Consider the following 14565-nt stretch of genomic DNA (forward strand, 5'->3'; position numbering starts at 1 on the left):
GGGGCGTTCATTGAATCCAGCTTAACATTTATTTTAAGGATTAAGCCAAAGGGGAATGAACGTTCACTGTGTAAGGGGGACAAAAGTGTCTGCCCTTCTCAGTCTGTTTTGTCAGAGCTCCAACGAACGGAAGGCTGGCTTAGAGCAGAGAAATTCATGGAAGGGCTTTGCTTGGGCAGTTCTCAGCAGCTGTAGTGAATCGGGGAGAGTGTATGGGGTGCCCCTGGAGCTCCTTAAAAACACAGAGGCATGCTGTGGTCTTCTCAACCCATTTCCCTGATGTTCCTGGTGCAGGCCAACACCATGTTTGGGGCCGTACTGAATCTGGTGTTAACAAGAACTATTGCAAATAAAGGAAAACAAACCCTAAGGGGATATTAAAAGGGAAGGTTAGGAAAGTTGGGGAGATGGGGTATTATCGGAAACTATGTACTTGTTTTACTTTTTCCAAACAGGATATCACAGTAGGGAAAAGATGGGATTTTTCTCCCTCAATGTACCTCCATGTAACTAGGACTCCTGGTGTCTCTGGAAAGAAACAAGGCAGCACAATAGAAGGAGCATGGACTTGGGATGAGAGAACGACGGGCGCCTACCTCACCTGAGTTTCAGGAGAATCACCTGTGCGGGTGGAGACAGTAACACCAGCATCAAGGATTCGTTGGGGAAAATATATTCGTATACATGTGCTTGGTATGGAGGAGTTGTTGGATTTGTTTCCTTTTCATCTATATGGCATCTGATACAATCTTTTCTTACTTGAACTGCTTTGTCTTTTATGAGACTGCCGTGTAGTTAACTGAGTTTAGAGTCAGTTCCTAGTTACCCTTTGGCATAATTTCAGAGACAGTGACTGGCTCCCATAAAACAGATCAAATACCAGACAACTGATTGAATTCCGTGAGACATGAAGGAAAGTGGAGACCAAGAATGAGCCTGAACCCATACAAGATCATGTGCTATTGTTATTTAACTTTGGGTAACTTATTAAAATTCTTTATCAAGCAAAATGACATCAGGTGAGAAAATGGATGGACTCTGGAACCTTGGGGTTGTCACCATATATTTCAGAGGCGTCAGAATGAAGGATGGGGTAATTGTTACTCTAACGGCCATTATGAAAATATGCGGGGGAAAAAAACACCGTATGGCAGAGTCCACGTTATACGTCTAGTGGTATTACGGTGTCTTTAGCGTTACGCTCACCCTGCGAACTCTGATCACCTTCAAGTTACAGGATGTGAATGTGGCATAGTCATACTTCCCTCTATAAGCATACATGTTTTTCCTCATGTTCTTCCTTGGGAACTGTATGCTCATTCGTTGTATTAAGGAATATTCTAAAAATGGCTATTTTGACAAACCAGCCTTTTATCCACTAAACTCTATAGATTCCCAAGAATATACACAGAAATGGGGAATTGCCCCTCCCCCCACCCCCCGGAACAGTGCTTTTGGAAATTGTAAGGCTGTGTTATAACTGGAAAAAAACCCAGTGAATTGTCTTTTTATAAAACACATACTTCATCCATGGAAGTCACCTAAATGACATTGGAAGGACATATCTTTAGATTCTGAAATGATGTGAAAATTTCTGAGTAAGAACAACTCTGGGAACACTGCATGGATTGGATAAAGTTCCACTGGTTGTGCAGCCTTCATGCTTCAGAATAAACTGATGGCTACTTGTGATGAGGCCAAAAGGAAATTAAGTACCATTGACCTTGTTGGTGTTATTAGGGTGCCCTTAGAAAGCACCCTCTCAAGTACTACATATTAAAACACCGTGGGATACCATATTACCTGGGTCAGTTTTCATCATATCTAGATATGGAAGCACACGTTTTGTTCTTAAAAAAAAAAAAAAAAAAAAAAAAAAGATCCAAGCTACATGTGTCTCACTTTTGCTGTTTTATTCCCCCTTTTATAATCCAGTGAATTTTGTCAGATTTGTACCTTGCCAAAAGTTTGACGTCAGTATATAATTTTAAAAGTCTGTATATAGAGACAGACAGGACCTGTGTCTATCTCTAGCTCTGTGCTTCTTAAGGAGAAGTGCTTTCCCTAAATACCTTTCTATTCACAGTGTAGACAGAATGCTACAGAAGCAGCTGTTTATCAAAGAAGTGACTTATTTGATCCCCAAACCAGATGAGATTCTATTGAGGTTCTGGGAATGAATTTGTCCCCAGTCTTATTAAGTGTCTGCAACTTCAAAGAGGTGTAAGGGAATTCTCCAGTTCTGCTAGAGAGAGTCCACTGCGTGACACAGATTCTCAGACTCTCAAGCTGGGAAGGGGACTCAGATGTCCCAGCACAGTCCCTCAGAGACGTTGAGAAGCTCTTTGACTTGAGCAACTTCGGGATCTTAGCCAATTTCCTCCCATCTTTGGATCAGTTTTAATTGTTGTGAGATCCTGGTTGACCTGAAATCTACCTCTGTGTAATGTCTTCCACTGAACCAGCATTTGTTTAGATCTTGATATAAGTTAAACGGTTTCTTGAGCTCTTTGTGGGTATTCTCAATACGCCTTGAGATTACGGAGGCTGTTGAAACCGAAACACGGAAGAATCACAGAAACTGCTGAGCAAGTTTTCGGCGTAAACTGTATTTACGTTAAAAGTTCTCTTTTGTTCTTTTCCCTGTAAGAGCACTGGAGAGAGTCAGAAGAGCTCACTTCCAATTACAGCCGTGGGACAGTGGGCAAGTCACTTAACGTCTCCCAACTTACAGAGTCTTCCCATGGAACAGAGTGACATCACAAGAGGGTGAGAAGGAGCAAGTGAAATAAAGTGCTCTGAAAGCTCTCGTGCTGCCCTGTAACTATTACTGTCTCACTTAAGAAATATCCTGCTTGGTAATGTTGAGAGTTCCATCATTAAGCCAAACTTGAACATCAGCTCTTAAAAATGAACAAACTAAAAAGAACATTAATTAGATGGTGTATTAACTGAGTCTTTGCCTTAAATGATACTATCATTGCTAGATCATTTAATAGAAAGCAACTTTTTTTTTTTTTTTTGAAGCCTTCACCCTTTGCTTTTTACCCTGGGAGACCACTGAGGCCAGCTCTTGCTGGATCCGTTGACTTCTGTTGACCTCCGGCTACCCTCAAACAGAAGCTAAAAGATTAGGGTGCTGACTTGGGGCTCTGGATACTTGGTTTCATTCTACATTTTCTATTTCTCGTGCCTTTTTGAAAAAAATTTACTTTGCGTGCTAAAGGCACTAGCAATGTGGAGCAGCCATACTTGCTGATAATGCCTTTGTGAAATATTGTGGTCTTAGCTGCAAATACCTGAAAAGACAGGAGAATCGGGGCTGGGTATCTGATGAGGGCTTCTCTTAGTTACGAATAGGATTCTGGCATGTTGCCATTTTAAGAAGTACGTTCAGAAGCTGCATATCTGTCAGCCTCAAAGAGGCCACAACCTGAATTCTGTAAGAGCAGAGGCCTTATGGGTAGTTCTTGACCGTCTATGTAATCTTCTGTATGGTGAAGTGACAATGGAGAGGGGTCCATAATGCCCCTATTTTCTTTGAAAGTAGAGAGCTGTTTGTGTCACATTGGTTTAACTGACTCCAACTTAATTCTCATTTTGGCTAAGTCCCAAAGACTGAACACGTAGATAAAACAGAGTGAATAACATTTCTGTGAAAAATTATGTGTGTGTCAGTTTCTTCAGTGAGTACCCCAGAAAAAAAAGTAAGCTACAGAAAGTCTAGTTTATTTCAACATGTGATAGGACTTTGCATGGTTGGTGGTATTTAAAATGATATATTTCTCTCACATCCTGGTATTATAAACTTTGAAAGGCAGAATTGACACTCAGGATTATTTTTATGCCTTTAACTTTTCTTCATTGTTGAGTTGTGTGATACTAAAAGAACATACTGAAATAATTTCATAAGGTTTTTGAAAGTTTATCGGGGCACCTGGGTGGCTCGGTCGGTTAGGCGTCTGACTTTTGGTTTCAGCTCAGGCCCCGATCTCACGGTCTGTAGGTTCAAGTCCCTCATCGGGCTATGTGCTCACAGCATGGAGCCTGCTTGGGATTTCTCTGTTGCTCTCTCCCTCTTCCCCTCCCCTGCTCACTCTCTCTGTCTCTCTCTCAAAATAAATAAACTTAAAAAAATAAAAAATAAATTAAAAAAAGAAAGTATATCTCATTCTGTGGATGAGTCCAAACAATGATTTTTTAAGGTTTTCAGAGCATATGGAATCTATCCATTTAAAATAAACTACTTTCAACCATGAAACAGATTTTTCTGATATTAAGGAGGATTAACAATACATAGACAGTATTTCTAACTTCTGTCAGTACTATTATTATTTACAAAATATTCTCATCACGAATACAGTGCTGTTCCAGAGAAGGCTTGGGGCCGGGGCTAGGTGGTTCGCAGAGTCATTTTCTATTCAGATGTTGCCAGATGTGTGTGGTGTTTGTAGCAAAGTTATCTCAAATGTATGTTATTTCATTCTGAAAGCAAGAGTGCAGGACCGAATTGGGTGAGGGGGACAAATGTTAAAATAAATGAGCCACTAGCTAAGTTAAAACAGAACATAATTTTAAACCAAGGTCTTTACTATTTTCCAGCTCATTCCAAATCATGGCCAAGCTATTTTATATCCCCCTTTCTTAAGTATGAATTGTAAACCCACGGCATCTTGGCTGATACTATCTTTAGAGACAAAAGGAAGACAATAATGTCTAAACTTGCGGATGGCTGCTTTCCCATATGCTATGGGTACATTTTCATTTTTACGGAAAGCCATTATTTACTTAAGATGTACTAAGTGGATGTTTATCATTAGTATAAAACTGCATTAAAACAGCTTTGTATAGAACTCTGCATCTAGGAATACATTACATCTCCACAATAAAGTGAGATCTATTTTTAGTTTATTAGAGATATTGTGGGGTTTTATGGTAAATCTGATTGCCATTCTCCCTCCAAGGTCCTGTGTGTGTGTGTGTGTGCACATGTGCACGTCTAAAATGTTCTTTACATGTCTAATCACTGCAAGCATAAAGAGCCCCTCTTCCCTCTCTTCCACAGTCGCCCCCCCCCCCCCACCTCCACGCCCTCAGGTACGAGGGACTTGGGACAGTAAGGGGACGAATGTACCACAGCATCGTTATAATGCTTCTCCCCTCTCCGAGTACAAGGAGTTGTGGTCTCTCTGAGAACTTTAATGGCTCCTTCCTCTGCAGCAGCTTGTGCTGGACCTCCTTGTATCCTTTCCTGTAGGAAGGTTAAGTCTGGAGAAGAGAATCCTACACAAACAGTGCACTGAAAGCAAAAACAACAACAATAATAATAATAATAAAGCAACCCTACCACTTGATCTTGGTGCTGTTCTGAGAACTGCTCCTACTCCGTAAACGTCAAGGGCATTTACCATCAAGAGAACTCGTGGCCCTACAGCCTGAGGTCTTCTAGGGAAGAAGAGTAATCGGATACCTTTTCTTTGATAACTGAGTATAGACAGGGCCAAAGAGTAGCTGTGTAGCGTGGGGCAGAAGCTGCAGTACGCACGGCAGAGACAAGTGTCACACAGGGCATTTGTCCTGTGGCCGAGACTTGCAGTGTGGGCAAGTCCACGCACTGGACCACACCAACACGTGTGATTCAATATAAAAACACCAGCAGCCCATCCAGGTACGCTCGCAGCTGCTGCCCTCGCCGTTTTCCCAGCTCCAGAATTCCTGGTTCCACAGATTTTCCTTCCATCCCTACCTCCTACCCCCACCTTCTGTGTTGGACATTGTTTTCAATTCTTTGCTTTGACTACGTGGCCTTTACCTCCTTATTAAGGTTATCTTGGTTGGGCCTCTTTCTAGATCTTGGCATTGCCAATGCCCCCAGGGGATGTGTCTTTTCTCCTGACCTGGCGTTTTTAGCTTTGGCATTGAAGAACCCACACGTGGGCTTCCAGCCAGGGCTGCACAACAGGGCGCCCAAACACGCAGAGCCCTCAGGCACTTCTTCCTGGTGCTCTGTGTCCCCCTTTTAACCCGAGTCCTTAGCGCTGCCATTGTTTCTGGGAGCTGTTCTGCAGCAAGATGACATAATGTGGAACCTGTCTGGCTACGAGACACCCACCAAGAGGAAAACACTTCAATACGCTACTGGTGTAAGGGTAGGTTCATCTACCGCACGTTTGTTACACATCAGATCACGAACCCTGGTCTCAGGCGCCACGTTGTGTCTCCCGAGCACACTCAAACCTGTAGGTTGAGGCTGCCCGACCTGGCTGGCCACGGGCTCGGCACTCACATTAAGTGCATGTTACCACAATTTGAATTGTATGGGAAACAGGCATCCTTTCCGCAGAGTCTCTACCTTTACAGAATTTGCTCATAAGGCAATTGTGTGGGACTAATGAACGACAGTTTGGCAATTCTGGCTTTCCCTGGAACTGTCAGAATTGATGTCCAGTCTTAGGTCTCTCCTCAGATCAGGCCGTGAAGGCTTGAGCTGTTGAACCTCTTTTATGGCATTTTTGTCTCGTTAACTTGCATCCTCTTTGAAGTGCTAGAAACTAAAATGGCCACAACTTACCCAGTTTCTGAGGCAAGTGATTCAAGTCCGGCTTCTAAGTGTAATGGTGAGTGAGCGTGCACAGCAAAACACTGAATTTAGAAACTTTGCAATGTGCTTTTACCTACTGCAGTCACAAGGCTGAACACCAGCTGGCAAATTCTCAGTTGGAACCCAGTGACCATCTGTTGACTGAACTGGCAAATACACGTAGGCAAATCATTAGCATTGGCCGCTTTTCACAGTGGGAAGAATGGAAACCATGTATAATGCCTGCTGAATCTTCAAGAAATGCAGACAAATGCAACATTTTTTTTTTTCTTCTTCATGGGCAGCTATAATTTGAAGCATCTTTTAATCGTAGGCAAGAATGAAAAGTGTAGAATTTCAAAGGGCAGTGGAAAGTTTTCTGTTTTCCTACAGGAGTCACCACCTAGAAGGCAAGGGAGGACGGGCCTATGGATTCTAAAGGGCATTATTTTCCCCCGGCATGGAGGCATGCAGCATTGATACATTTACCATGCACATCTTAGTTGGTGAGGGCAAAATACTTGGTCCCCGCAATAAACACCAGCATCTCTGGTAGCAAACTGGGTAAGTGATTAAGCAGATCACGACCAGGGGATCTGTGTACTCGTGTGTGTGTGTGTGTGTGTGTGTGTGTGTGTGTGTGTGTTCTAATCCCTAGTCCAACAGACTGTGTTCCCAATCATGGTGGGATATCCAAAACTAAGCTACCTATAGTATCTTTTCATATGGCACTAAAAGAAATGAAGGCTATTCATAAACAAAAACATCTCCTTCCAAAAAAGTTAAAATTAAAAAAAAAACAAAACGGTGTATCAATCTGCTGCAACTCATTTCTGGAAAACATGTGAAATGTTTATTCACTTGAGGCCAAGCACTGCCTAGGCATACTACCTCTCAGCTTTCACTTTCTGTACTTTTAAGTTTTTCTAATGCCCACATTAAGTACTAATGGTTGACTTGTTACTAACACCAAAAACAGACATCAGCTTTATTTTCACGCACAACATGCAGCAAACCCTTTGTTTCTAAACCTTCTACGTAGACTTGAATGGATGAATAAACACGTATCGTCAATCTTCCATAAGAAAGTAGTTCCTTAGGGATAATATGTTTTCTCACACATGGATTTGAATATTAAGTTTAATACATCGGCCCTAAAGAATCCTTTGAAGTGGAAGGAACGATTTGGCCTACACAGAACTCTGCCGCCCCTGACACAGAACTAGACTTGGGCCAAATGTCCTGTGAGGCTGGGGATGGTGTTAAATACTGAAAGAAAAAGTCCAGTGAAAGATGTGTTACTCTGATTCCCATTCTTAGCACTTTCCCTCTGGCCACGCCATTGCTCTGGGGCCCTGAGCGCCTGTTGTAAACTAAGCACCGTGTGCTCCGTTTCAAAGGTTTCGCTCCTGTTGCCATGGGTTCCTGCAAGTGGACGTCAGCAAATCCAACTGAGCCTTCTGTTTGTCAAGATTTCAGTTACTGATCAAGTTTTTTTGGAACAGTTTTCTTTCAAAACATCGTGTGTGTGTGTGTGTGTGTGCGCGCGCGCGGGGTGGGGGGGATGACAGAGCATTTGTCTTATTTTAGACACAGTCTTGCCAACATTTTTAGAGAAGGCAGAATTTGAATGACAATGATCACTGCTGAATAATAAAAGATAGGAGACTAGGTTTTTTTTTTGTTTTTTGTTTTTAACTTGGCTTCAAACATTAGGGTCAAGTATATAACTTCTTATATACTTGGCCAGGGACAGTCTTCAGATATGATCCATTGCTATGCTCCCTAGAGATACTAGATACCACGTGTATCTTTAGAAGGGGTATTCTCATCTAACAGCTATTTAGTAGCCAGTAAATCTGTATTAACTAAGTTATTATTTGCTCTAAACAACGTTGATCAGTTTTGCTTATTGCACAGTAAAGTCAAGAGTATAGCAACTGTGTAATATAGACATAATAGTAAAGACAGTATTTTGGTAGCAACGTATGTAACTTTACTACGCAATAAATAACTGAATGATGGCAGGTATCTACTGTGGGGTAAAGCTGATTGTATTGACGGTAAAGTCAAGGTAAACACAGTGCCCCTTTTCTCTAAACTACAGATTTCACTGCAGTGCTGTCTACAGCATGTCTTTTAAGACAACCTTGAAACATTTCCCAGCCAGAGGAAGGACTTTGCAATTGTTTCTGGTTGCGAAAGGTACTGGAGAGGGAATGAGAAGGAAGACCAGGATGTGGACAGTAGTAAAAGTAGCACTGTTCACGTGAAAAGAAGACTGGAGACAAGTATCAGGGGGTGGGGATTAGACGGGGTTGATAAGATATGACAGGAGGTTTTGTCCTCTTCTCTCACAATGAGAACTCAAAGTCTTCTTTAGAAGATGACTTTGGAAAACAAGTAACTATGCCAGGGAGATTTAAGTTCTTCCGCTGGTCAGTATTTCTAGTTTATTTACTGTAATTGCTTCCTTTTATTATAGCAGGATCCACAGATGCCACATTCAACAGCATCAGTAGCCCTAGCATCCTCCTAGGACCTAAAACTCATTGAATCTATGTCAACGTCCAATAATCCCAACAACCTCTGAGCATAGCTACTGGCCTTCTGTCACTGAAAGCTATCTGTAAACCCAGCAAACAGAGTCTGGCATAAAGTCTCTTTGAACAGAGAGGAACCTCTGGGTGTTATTCTCTAGTGTAAAGACAGGTGCTGGTCATCCCTGCTGAAATATTTTCTATCCCGGACAGAAGCGGTCTCTGTAAGGATCCTGACTGCATTTGTTTTAAAGTCTAAAGACCCAAGCCCTGGCTTTCCATCATGATTCTATACGATACTCTTCGTCTTTTCTGTGACATTTATTCTGAAGCATTGGGACCAAACAGCCAGGTTTGGAAATGTGAGACTCCCAACATAAGATCGCTAGCCGTTTGTCTGCATTCTGACACAGAAGACTAGTTTTCCTGTTTCTTAAAGTCTCATGTTGCCCTATGAACCACAACAGCAGAGTTTGTGAAACTTGTAACTAATGACAATGAAACAGACAAGTCTCACTGTATCCAGAAGTATTAACCTAAACACTTAAAAAAAAAAAATAGAACCTATCGGAAAACAAATAAGGCAGAAAGGTTTCAAAGACACTCTTGATATAGGTGTGCCTTCTGGATCTTGCTGTGATAAATTCAAATTCTTTTGGATTTGATTCTACAAACTAAATCATTCATACAGAGGGGGACTATCAGTCCATCTCTTTATTAGTTTGCCTCTGTTCAAACACAAGGATCCTAATGGAATAAGAATGATAATGTAAGCCTAATGACACCCTCCCCCCGCCCTGCCCCGTAACCCCTCTCCCCACCGTTCCCGTGGAGCAGGGCTGGGAGTGGGGCAGTGAGGAGGTGAGAGGTAAGGTGCATGCTGGTTAGCCCTCAGTGCCCTTCCAGTATTCGCCAAGACAGGACAGAATGCCTGTGGTTTTGGCATGCAGGGGCCAGCTTGCTCAGGAAATTGTGGCACGGATAAAACAAAGTGCATAAAGAAACTCTCCATCCAGGAAGTGGGGTCTAACAATTGACTCATTAACAAGATCCAGGGAAGGACAGGAAAAGGCGGGGGAAGCCAATAGCTGATGATTATACAGTTCCAGACAGACGAAGGCCTTGAGCTCGTCCCCACACAATCCCCGTAGTGTGGATTTGACAAAGTGGCACATTTAAGGGGGGTCTCTCTCTTGCCATCAATGGGAGTCAGGCGCACCCGTATCTGAGGGCCAAATGCAGTCCTTGGAACTTGACTTTATCAGCAGACACAAGACAGAGGACAAGGAAGCTACACCCACAGAGAATTAATTAAGAAAAAGCGACATCCGGTGAATGTGATCAGTGGTCTGAACACTGACGTATGTATCAACCACGGCTGCCGTCTCCCCGTCTATTTCTCTTACGTTACTTATGTTAGTGCTTTGAGAGCTAGTACTTCTGTCAGGAGAGATTTCTTTGCTATGTGGCTTCCCTGCCATCACAAATTTTTACACCGCATCATGCAAAATACACCCTCCAAGACCGAATACCCTGAAGCCAGTTTAGGTTTCTGAGTGGTTGAAATATTTTGGGGGAGAGTCTGATCATGGGTAATTTATTTGTTTGGCTTTCTCCCTAAACATTTCTCCAGTGTCATGTGGGCGGGAGGGATGTTCAAATGAGCCTGACTTCACAGTGGCCAGAGTCCATGCCCAAACTGGACTCGACTGGCTAATTTCTGTTCTCTCTCCTTTGAGAACTGTCCCTTTGGACATACCATGAAAGCCCTCACTAGTTATCACGGTGTTGCTTGCAAACACAAGATACTGGTTTAATACAACCTTCCCGGGACTAGTATTTGTTTCCCTTATCTGTGTTACCCCCCCCCCCCCCCCCCCCCCGCCCCAAGACACACATCCAAAGCACGCTGCAGTTCCCTTGTCAAACCAATGAAAACAATCATGTAATTTTTATATTGTTTTCATTCCTACTGGGCTCAGGTCTCATTATTTTCATGTTTCAAGGGCTTACCAGAGACATCATTTTTCAACACCAGGTTCGTGGTTAAGTCCTTTAGCAAAGATTCTGACTTCTTCTTGAATCTGTGCTTTGTACGAATCTCTCCTAAGCAGCAAGCACTGAGACCAGAGTAATTTGTCAGTTGTCATTTCTGACTCCGGCTTTGCTCTAGCCCCAGCGATTCAACAGCAGCCTTTAATTGCTTAAGGAAAAGAGGAAATTCTGCCTCCTGGGCATAAACATGTGAATCCTCTATGTCCAGGACCAAAAGGGTAAAAAGGGCAGGTTTTACCAACATTTCCTTCAGAATGAAAGTCTCATCTTTAACACAGGTGGATTAATACCATAATCATTATGGTATTAATCCACATGTGTGATGCTTTGCTCATGACCCACACTGCAGGGGTCTCTGTGTGAGCAATTCTACATTGTCATCAGGTCTGATTTTACGGATCTTACTTAGGCCACACTCCCTTTGCAATGGGCGAGAGTGTGACTGGAGTAAGCACCATAGAGTCAGAGCCCAGCTTTCTGGCCGATAGCGATTGCATCTATAAACAGATGCGGTTACAGAGTTAGCACCCATACAACCTCACGGGGATCTGAAATATAATGATGCCGTGATAAACGAAACACTGAAATGGAAAAGAAAAAAAAAAGTGGTTTGTTAGGAAAAGGTTGGTTTTCTCTTACTCAGAAACTAGAGGGCAGGAAGAGTTCGGAAAAATAATGAGAAAATGTAGAATTGTTAACTGACAAAATGAGAGCGCAGATTTTAGTGACCAGACAAAGTTGATGAGACACAGAAGTGCGGCTACCCACGTTTTCGGCCCACTGGAAGCAGCTAGTGTTCAACCAGTTTGGTTTTTATATGGCCTTAAAAGGTATACATGTCAACTGTGATTAATTGTTCCAAAATTAAAAAAAAAAAAATTACCTGACTGTTGATCAAAACGTATGAAATGGAGGAAAAGAAAACGGACGGACATGCCACGTTCACACACAAAACCAAACACGTCTGTCGGGGACATCAGGGAAGGTGGAATACTATAACAACACATGTTCTATTGTTATACTATCCCACCCACCTTAATGAGGAACCCTTGGGCGTTGCTACTCCATAGCCTTTCGAATCCAGATTTCCTCCCACTTTCATCGTGTCACACGGCTTTCGCTGCTCAATGTACTCGTTCATAGTGGACTCCAGGAGGAACGCAAATTTGCCCTTGGATTTGCGCACACGAGCCACTCCCTCAGCTGTAGTCCTGGTGAACACGGACGGCTCTGCCGATCGCATGTAGGTCCACATCTTTTCGTACACTGCTATTTTTGATCTCTGGAGGAAATTAAATAAAATTAAGTACAGGAAAGAAGGGAACAACATGTTAATATCGACCGAACCCACATACGGAGAAAGCCTTGTTAAGTACCTTTTTTTCCCTTGTCCCGTCAGTCCAGTCTCGCCTTGCTAGCATTTTGCCCTCCAGCGAGGAAACTGCCTGTTCCAACTATTTTAGGAAATCACTGAAATGGCAGACATGTAGAAGCCATACCTGGAGGAGCGGGCCTGCCTGTCATAAACAATTACCCTCCTCAAGCGCTTAGAGAGCAAAGTACTGGGGCACCTGGGTGGCTCTGTCGGTTAAGCGTCCGACCTCGGCTCAGGGCATGATCTCACGGTCCGTGAGTTCGAGCCCCGTGTCGGCCTCTGTGCTGACAGCTCAGAGCCTGGAGCCTGCTTCAGATTCTGTGTCTCCCTCTCTCTCTGCCTGTCCCCACCACTCGTGTCTCTGTCTCGGTCTCAAAAATAATAAGCATTAATAAAAGTTATATGTTAATAAAAGGCGCCTGAGTGGCTCAGTCGGTTCAGCGGCCAACTTGAACTCAGGTCACGATCTCACAGTCCGTGAGTTCGAGCCCCGCGTCAGGCTCTGTGCTGACAGCTCAGAGCCCGGAGCCTGTTTCGGATTCTGTGTCTCCCTCTCTCTGACCCTCCCCCGTTCATGCTCTGTCTCTCTCTGTGCCAAAAATAAATAAACATTAAAAAAAAAATAAAGAGCAAAGTACTATTATTTTTATTTTTAAATGTAGAATGCCATAACGAGAGTTCTGTCACATTCATGGTAAACCGGAAAAGGGCCAGATTAGACTTGAGGTCAGCTCTGTAAAACTCCTTTTAATCCGGCACTTGAATTGTAGCAAATGAGCAGTGTTACTATGCTGTGCCATGTTTGTCTTCTCTCGTGCTTCAGAGTTGTACACGTGAAGCATTCTAAGTCGAATAGGAAGAGCGGTCCGGACCAAGTCAGTGGCAGAGGGGCACAGGAAGACTGGGCGTAGTGGTGGTTCACAAACCAAACGACCACAGCGCAAGGGTCAAACTCTAGGTCCACCCAATGTTTTTAGACTTTTTCTAATAAAATCTCCAAGTAGCACATACATCAAACTTAGAAGTGATTCCTTCTCTCTCTGCAGGTACACACTTCAAGTTAGAAACGTCATGGAGGTGCAAAGTACACTGTAGGGAATATAGTAACCGTCCAGTAACGTATGGTGACAGATGTCAAGTGCAGTTGTCATGATGAGCACTGAGTGATGCATACCGGAAACTACTGTAACATTGTATGTCAACTACACTTCCAAAAACAAAAAATAAAAAAATTATTTTCAAGTAAAAAGTTAGAAAACCTGAAAAATAAAGAAAGTGATTCCTGTTTTCCTATTAAATATTTTAGAGAGTTAGTCTTTCTACTACCCTGACTTCAGCCAAGAAATTTATTTTTGTCCATTTGGGCTCCATCTAAGTTACTCCCACTGCTTAATTTATCTAGATCCTTGTGCTGGTATCTGCATTCATATTAGATCTTGTATCCATACAGACATTTCAAATGGAAAAATATTTCCAGATGAACTCAAATGTCCCGGAGGGATATATTTAATGAGTCAGAAAAGCCTGCCTCGTGTTTGATGTTTGATAACACAATGATGCTCAGAGTTTTCTGGTACGAGTGTTTGCCCACTAACAAGGTGTTGACCTTTTGTATCTGGATCCAAATAAAAATTAATGGAGACTTCATTCAGACTTAAGTCTAAGCATGAGAGCAAATCCTGAGTACCATCTATATTCATTGTACATTGACCTTCTTTTGTTATCAGAATATAGAATCCGATAAATGACAGATTCTCAATTATCAACAAATATCCTGAAGAGCAAACTTAAGAAGACACGTTTTTGGGGCAAAAATCAAATGATTCAGGTCGACAGAGAAAGATGTTGATAAAAGTTGGATTCAACATTTTGGTTTCAGAAGATGGGAATTGACTACTCAGTATCCTATGTAACAGTTAAGAGATGTGCATACTGGAACACTATAAAAAACAGATACTTTATGCCAATGTGTAGTCAAATGGTGATAAATATCGAGATGGAGAAGGGACATCCTG

At 42.6% G+C, this 14565-nt stretch overlaps 1 protein-coding gene across 10 annotated transcripts in view; it reads right to left on the bottom strand.

The window, feature by feature from the left end:
- Window positions 1–14565, bottom strand: part of GRIA4 (glutamate ionotropic receptor AMPA type subunit 4) — a 396312-nt gene that overhangs the window by 29183 nt on the left and 352564 nt on the right. For all 10 annotated transcript variants that reach the window (XR_008421331.1, XM_053900551.1, XM_053900547.1 and 7 more), the window contains one exon: window positions 12210–12457. Coding sequence is in view for 9 of the 10 variants with exons in the window: in XM_053900551.1 (XP_053756526.1) it covers window positions 12210–12457 (248 nt within the window). In the remaining variant the exon portion in view is untranslated. The remainder of the gene's footprint in view (window positions 1–12209; window positions 12458–14565) is intronic.

Source organism: Panthera pardus, unplaced genomic scaffold (genome assembly GCF_024362965.1).
Source record: "Panthera pardus isolate Hobbes unplaced genomic scaffold, ASM2436296v1 HiC_scaffold_12, whole genome shotgun sequence".
Lineage (NCBI taxonomy): Eukaryota > Metazoa > Chordata > Mammalia > Carnivora > Felidae > Panthera > Panthera pardus.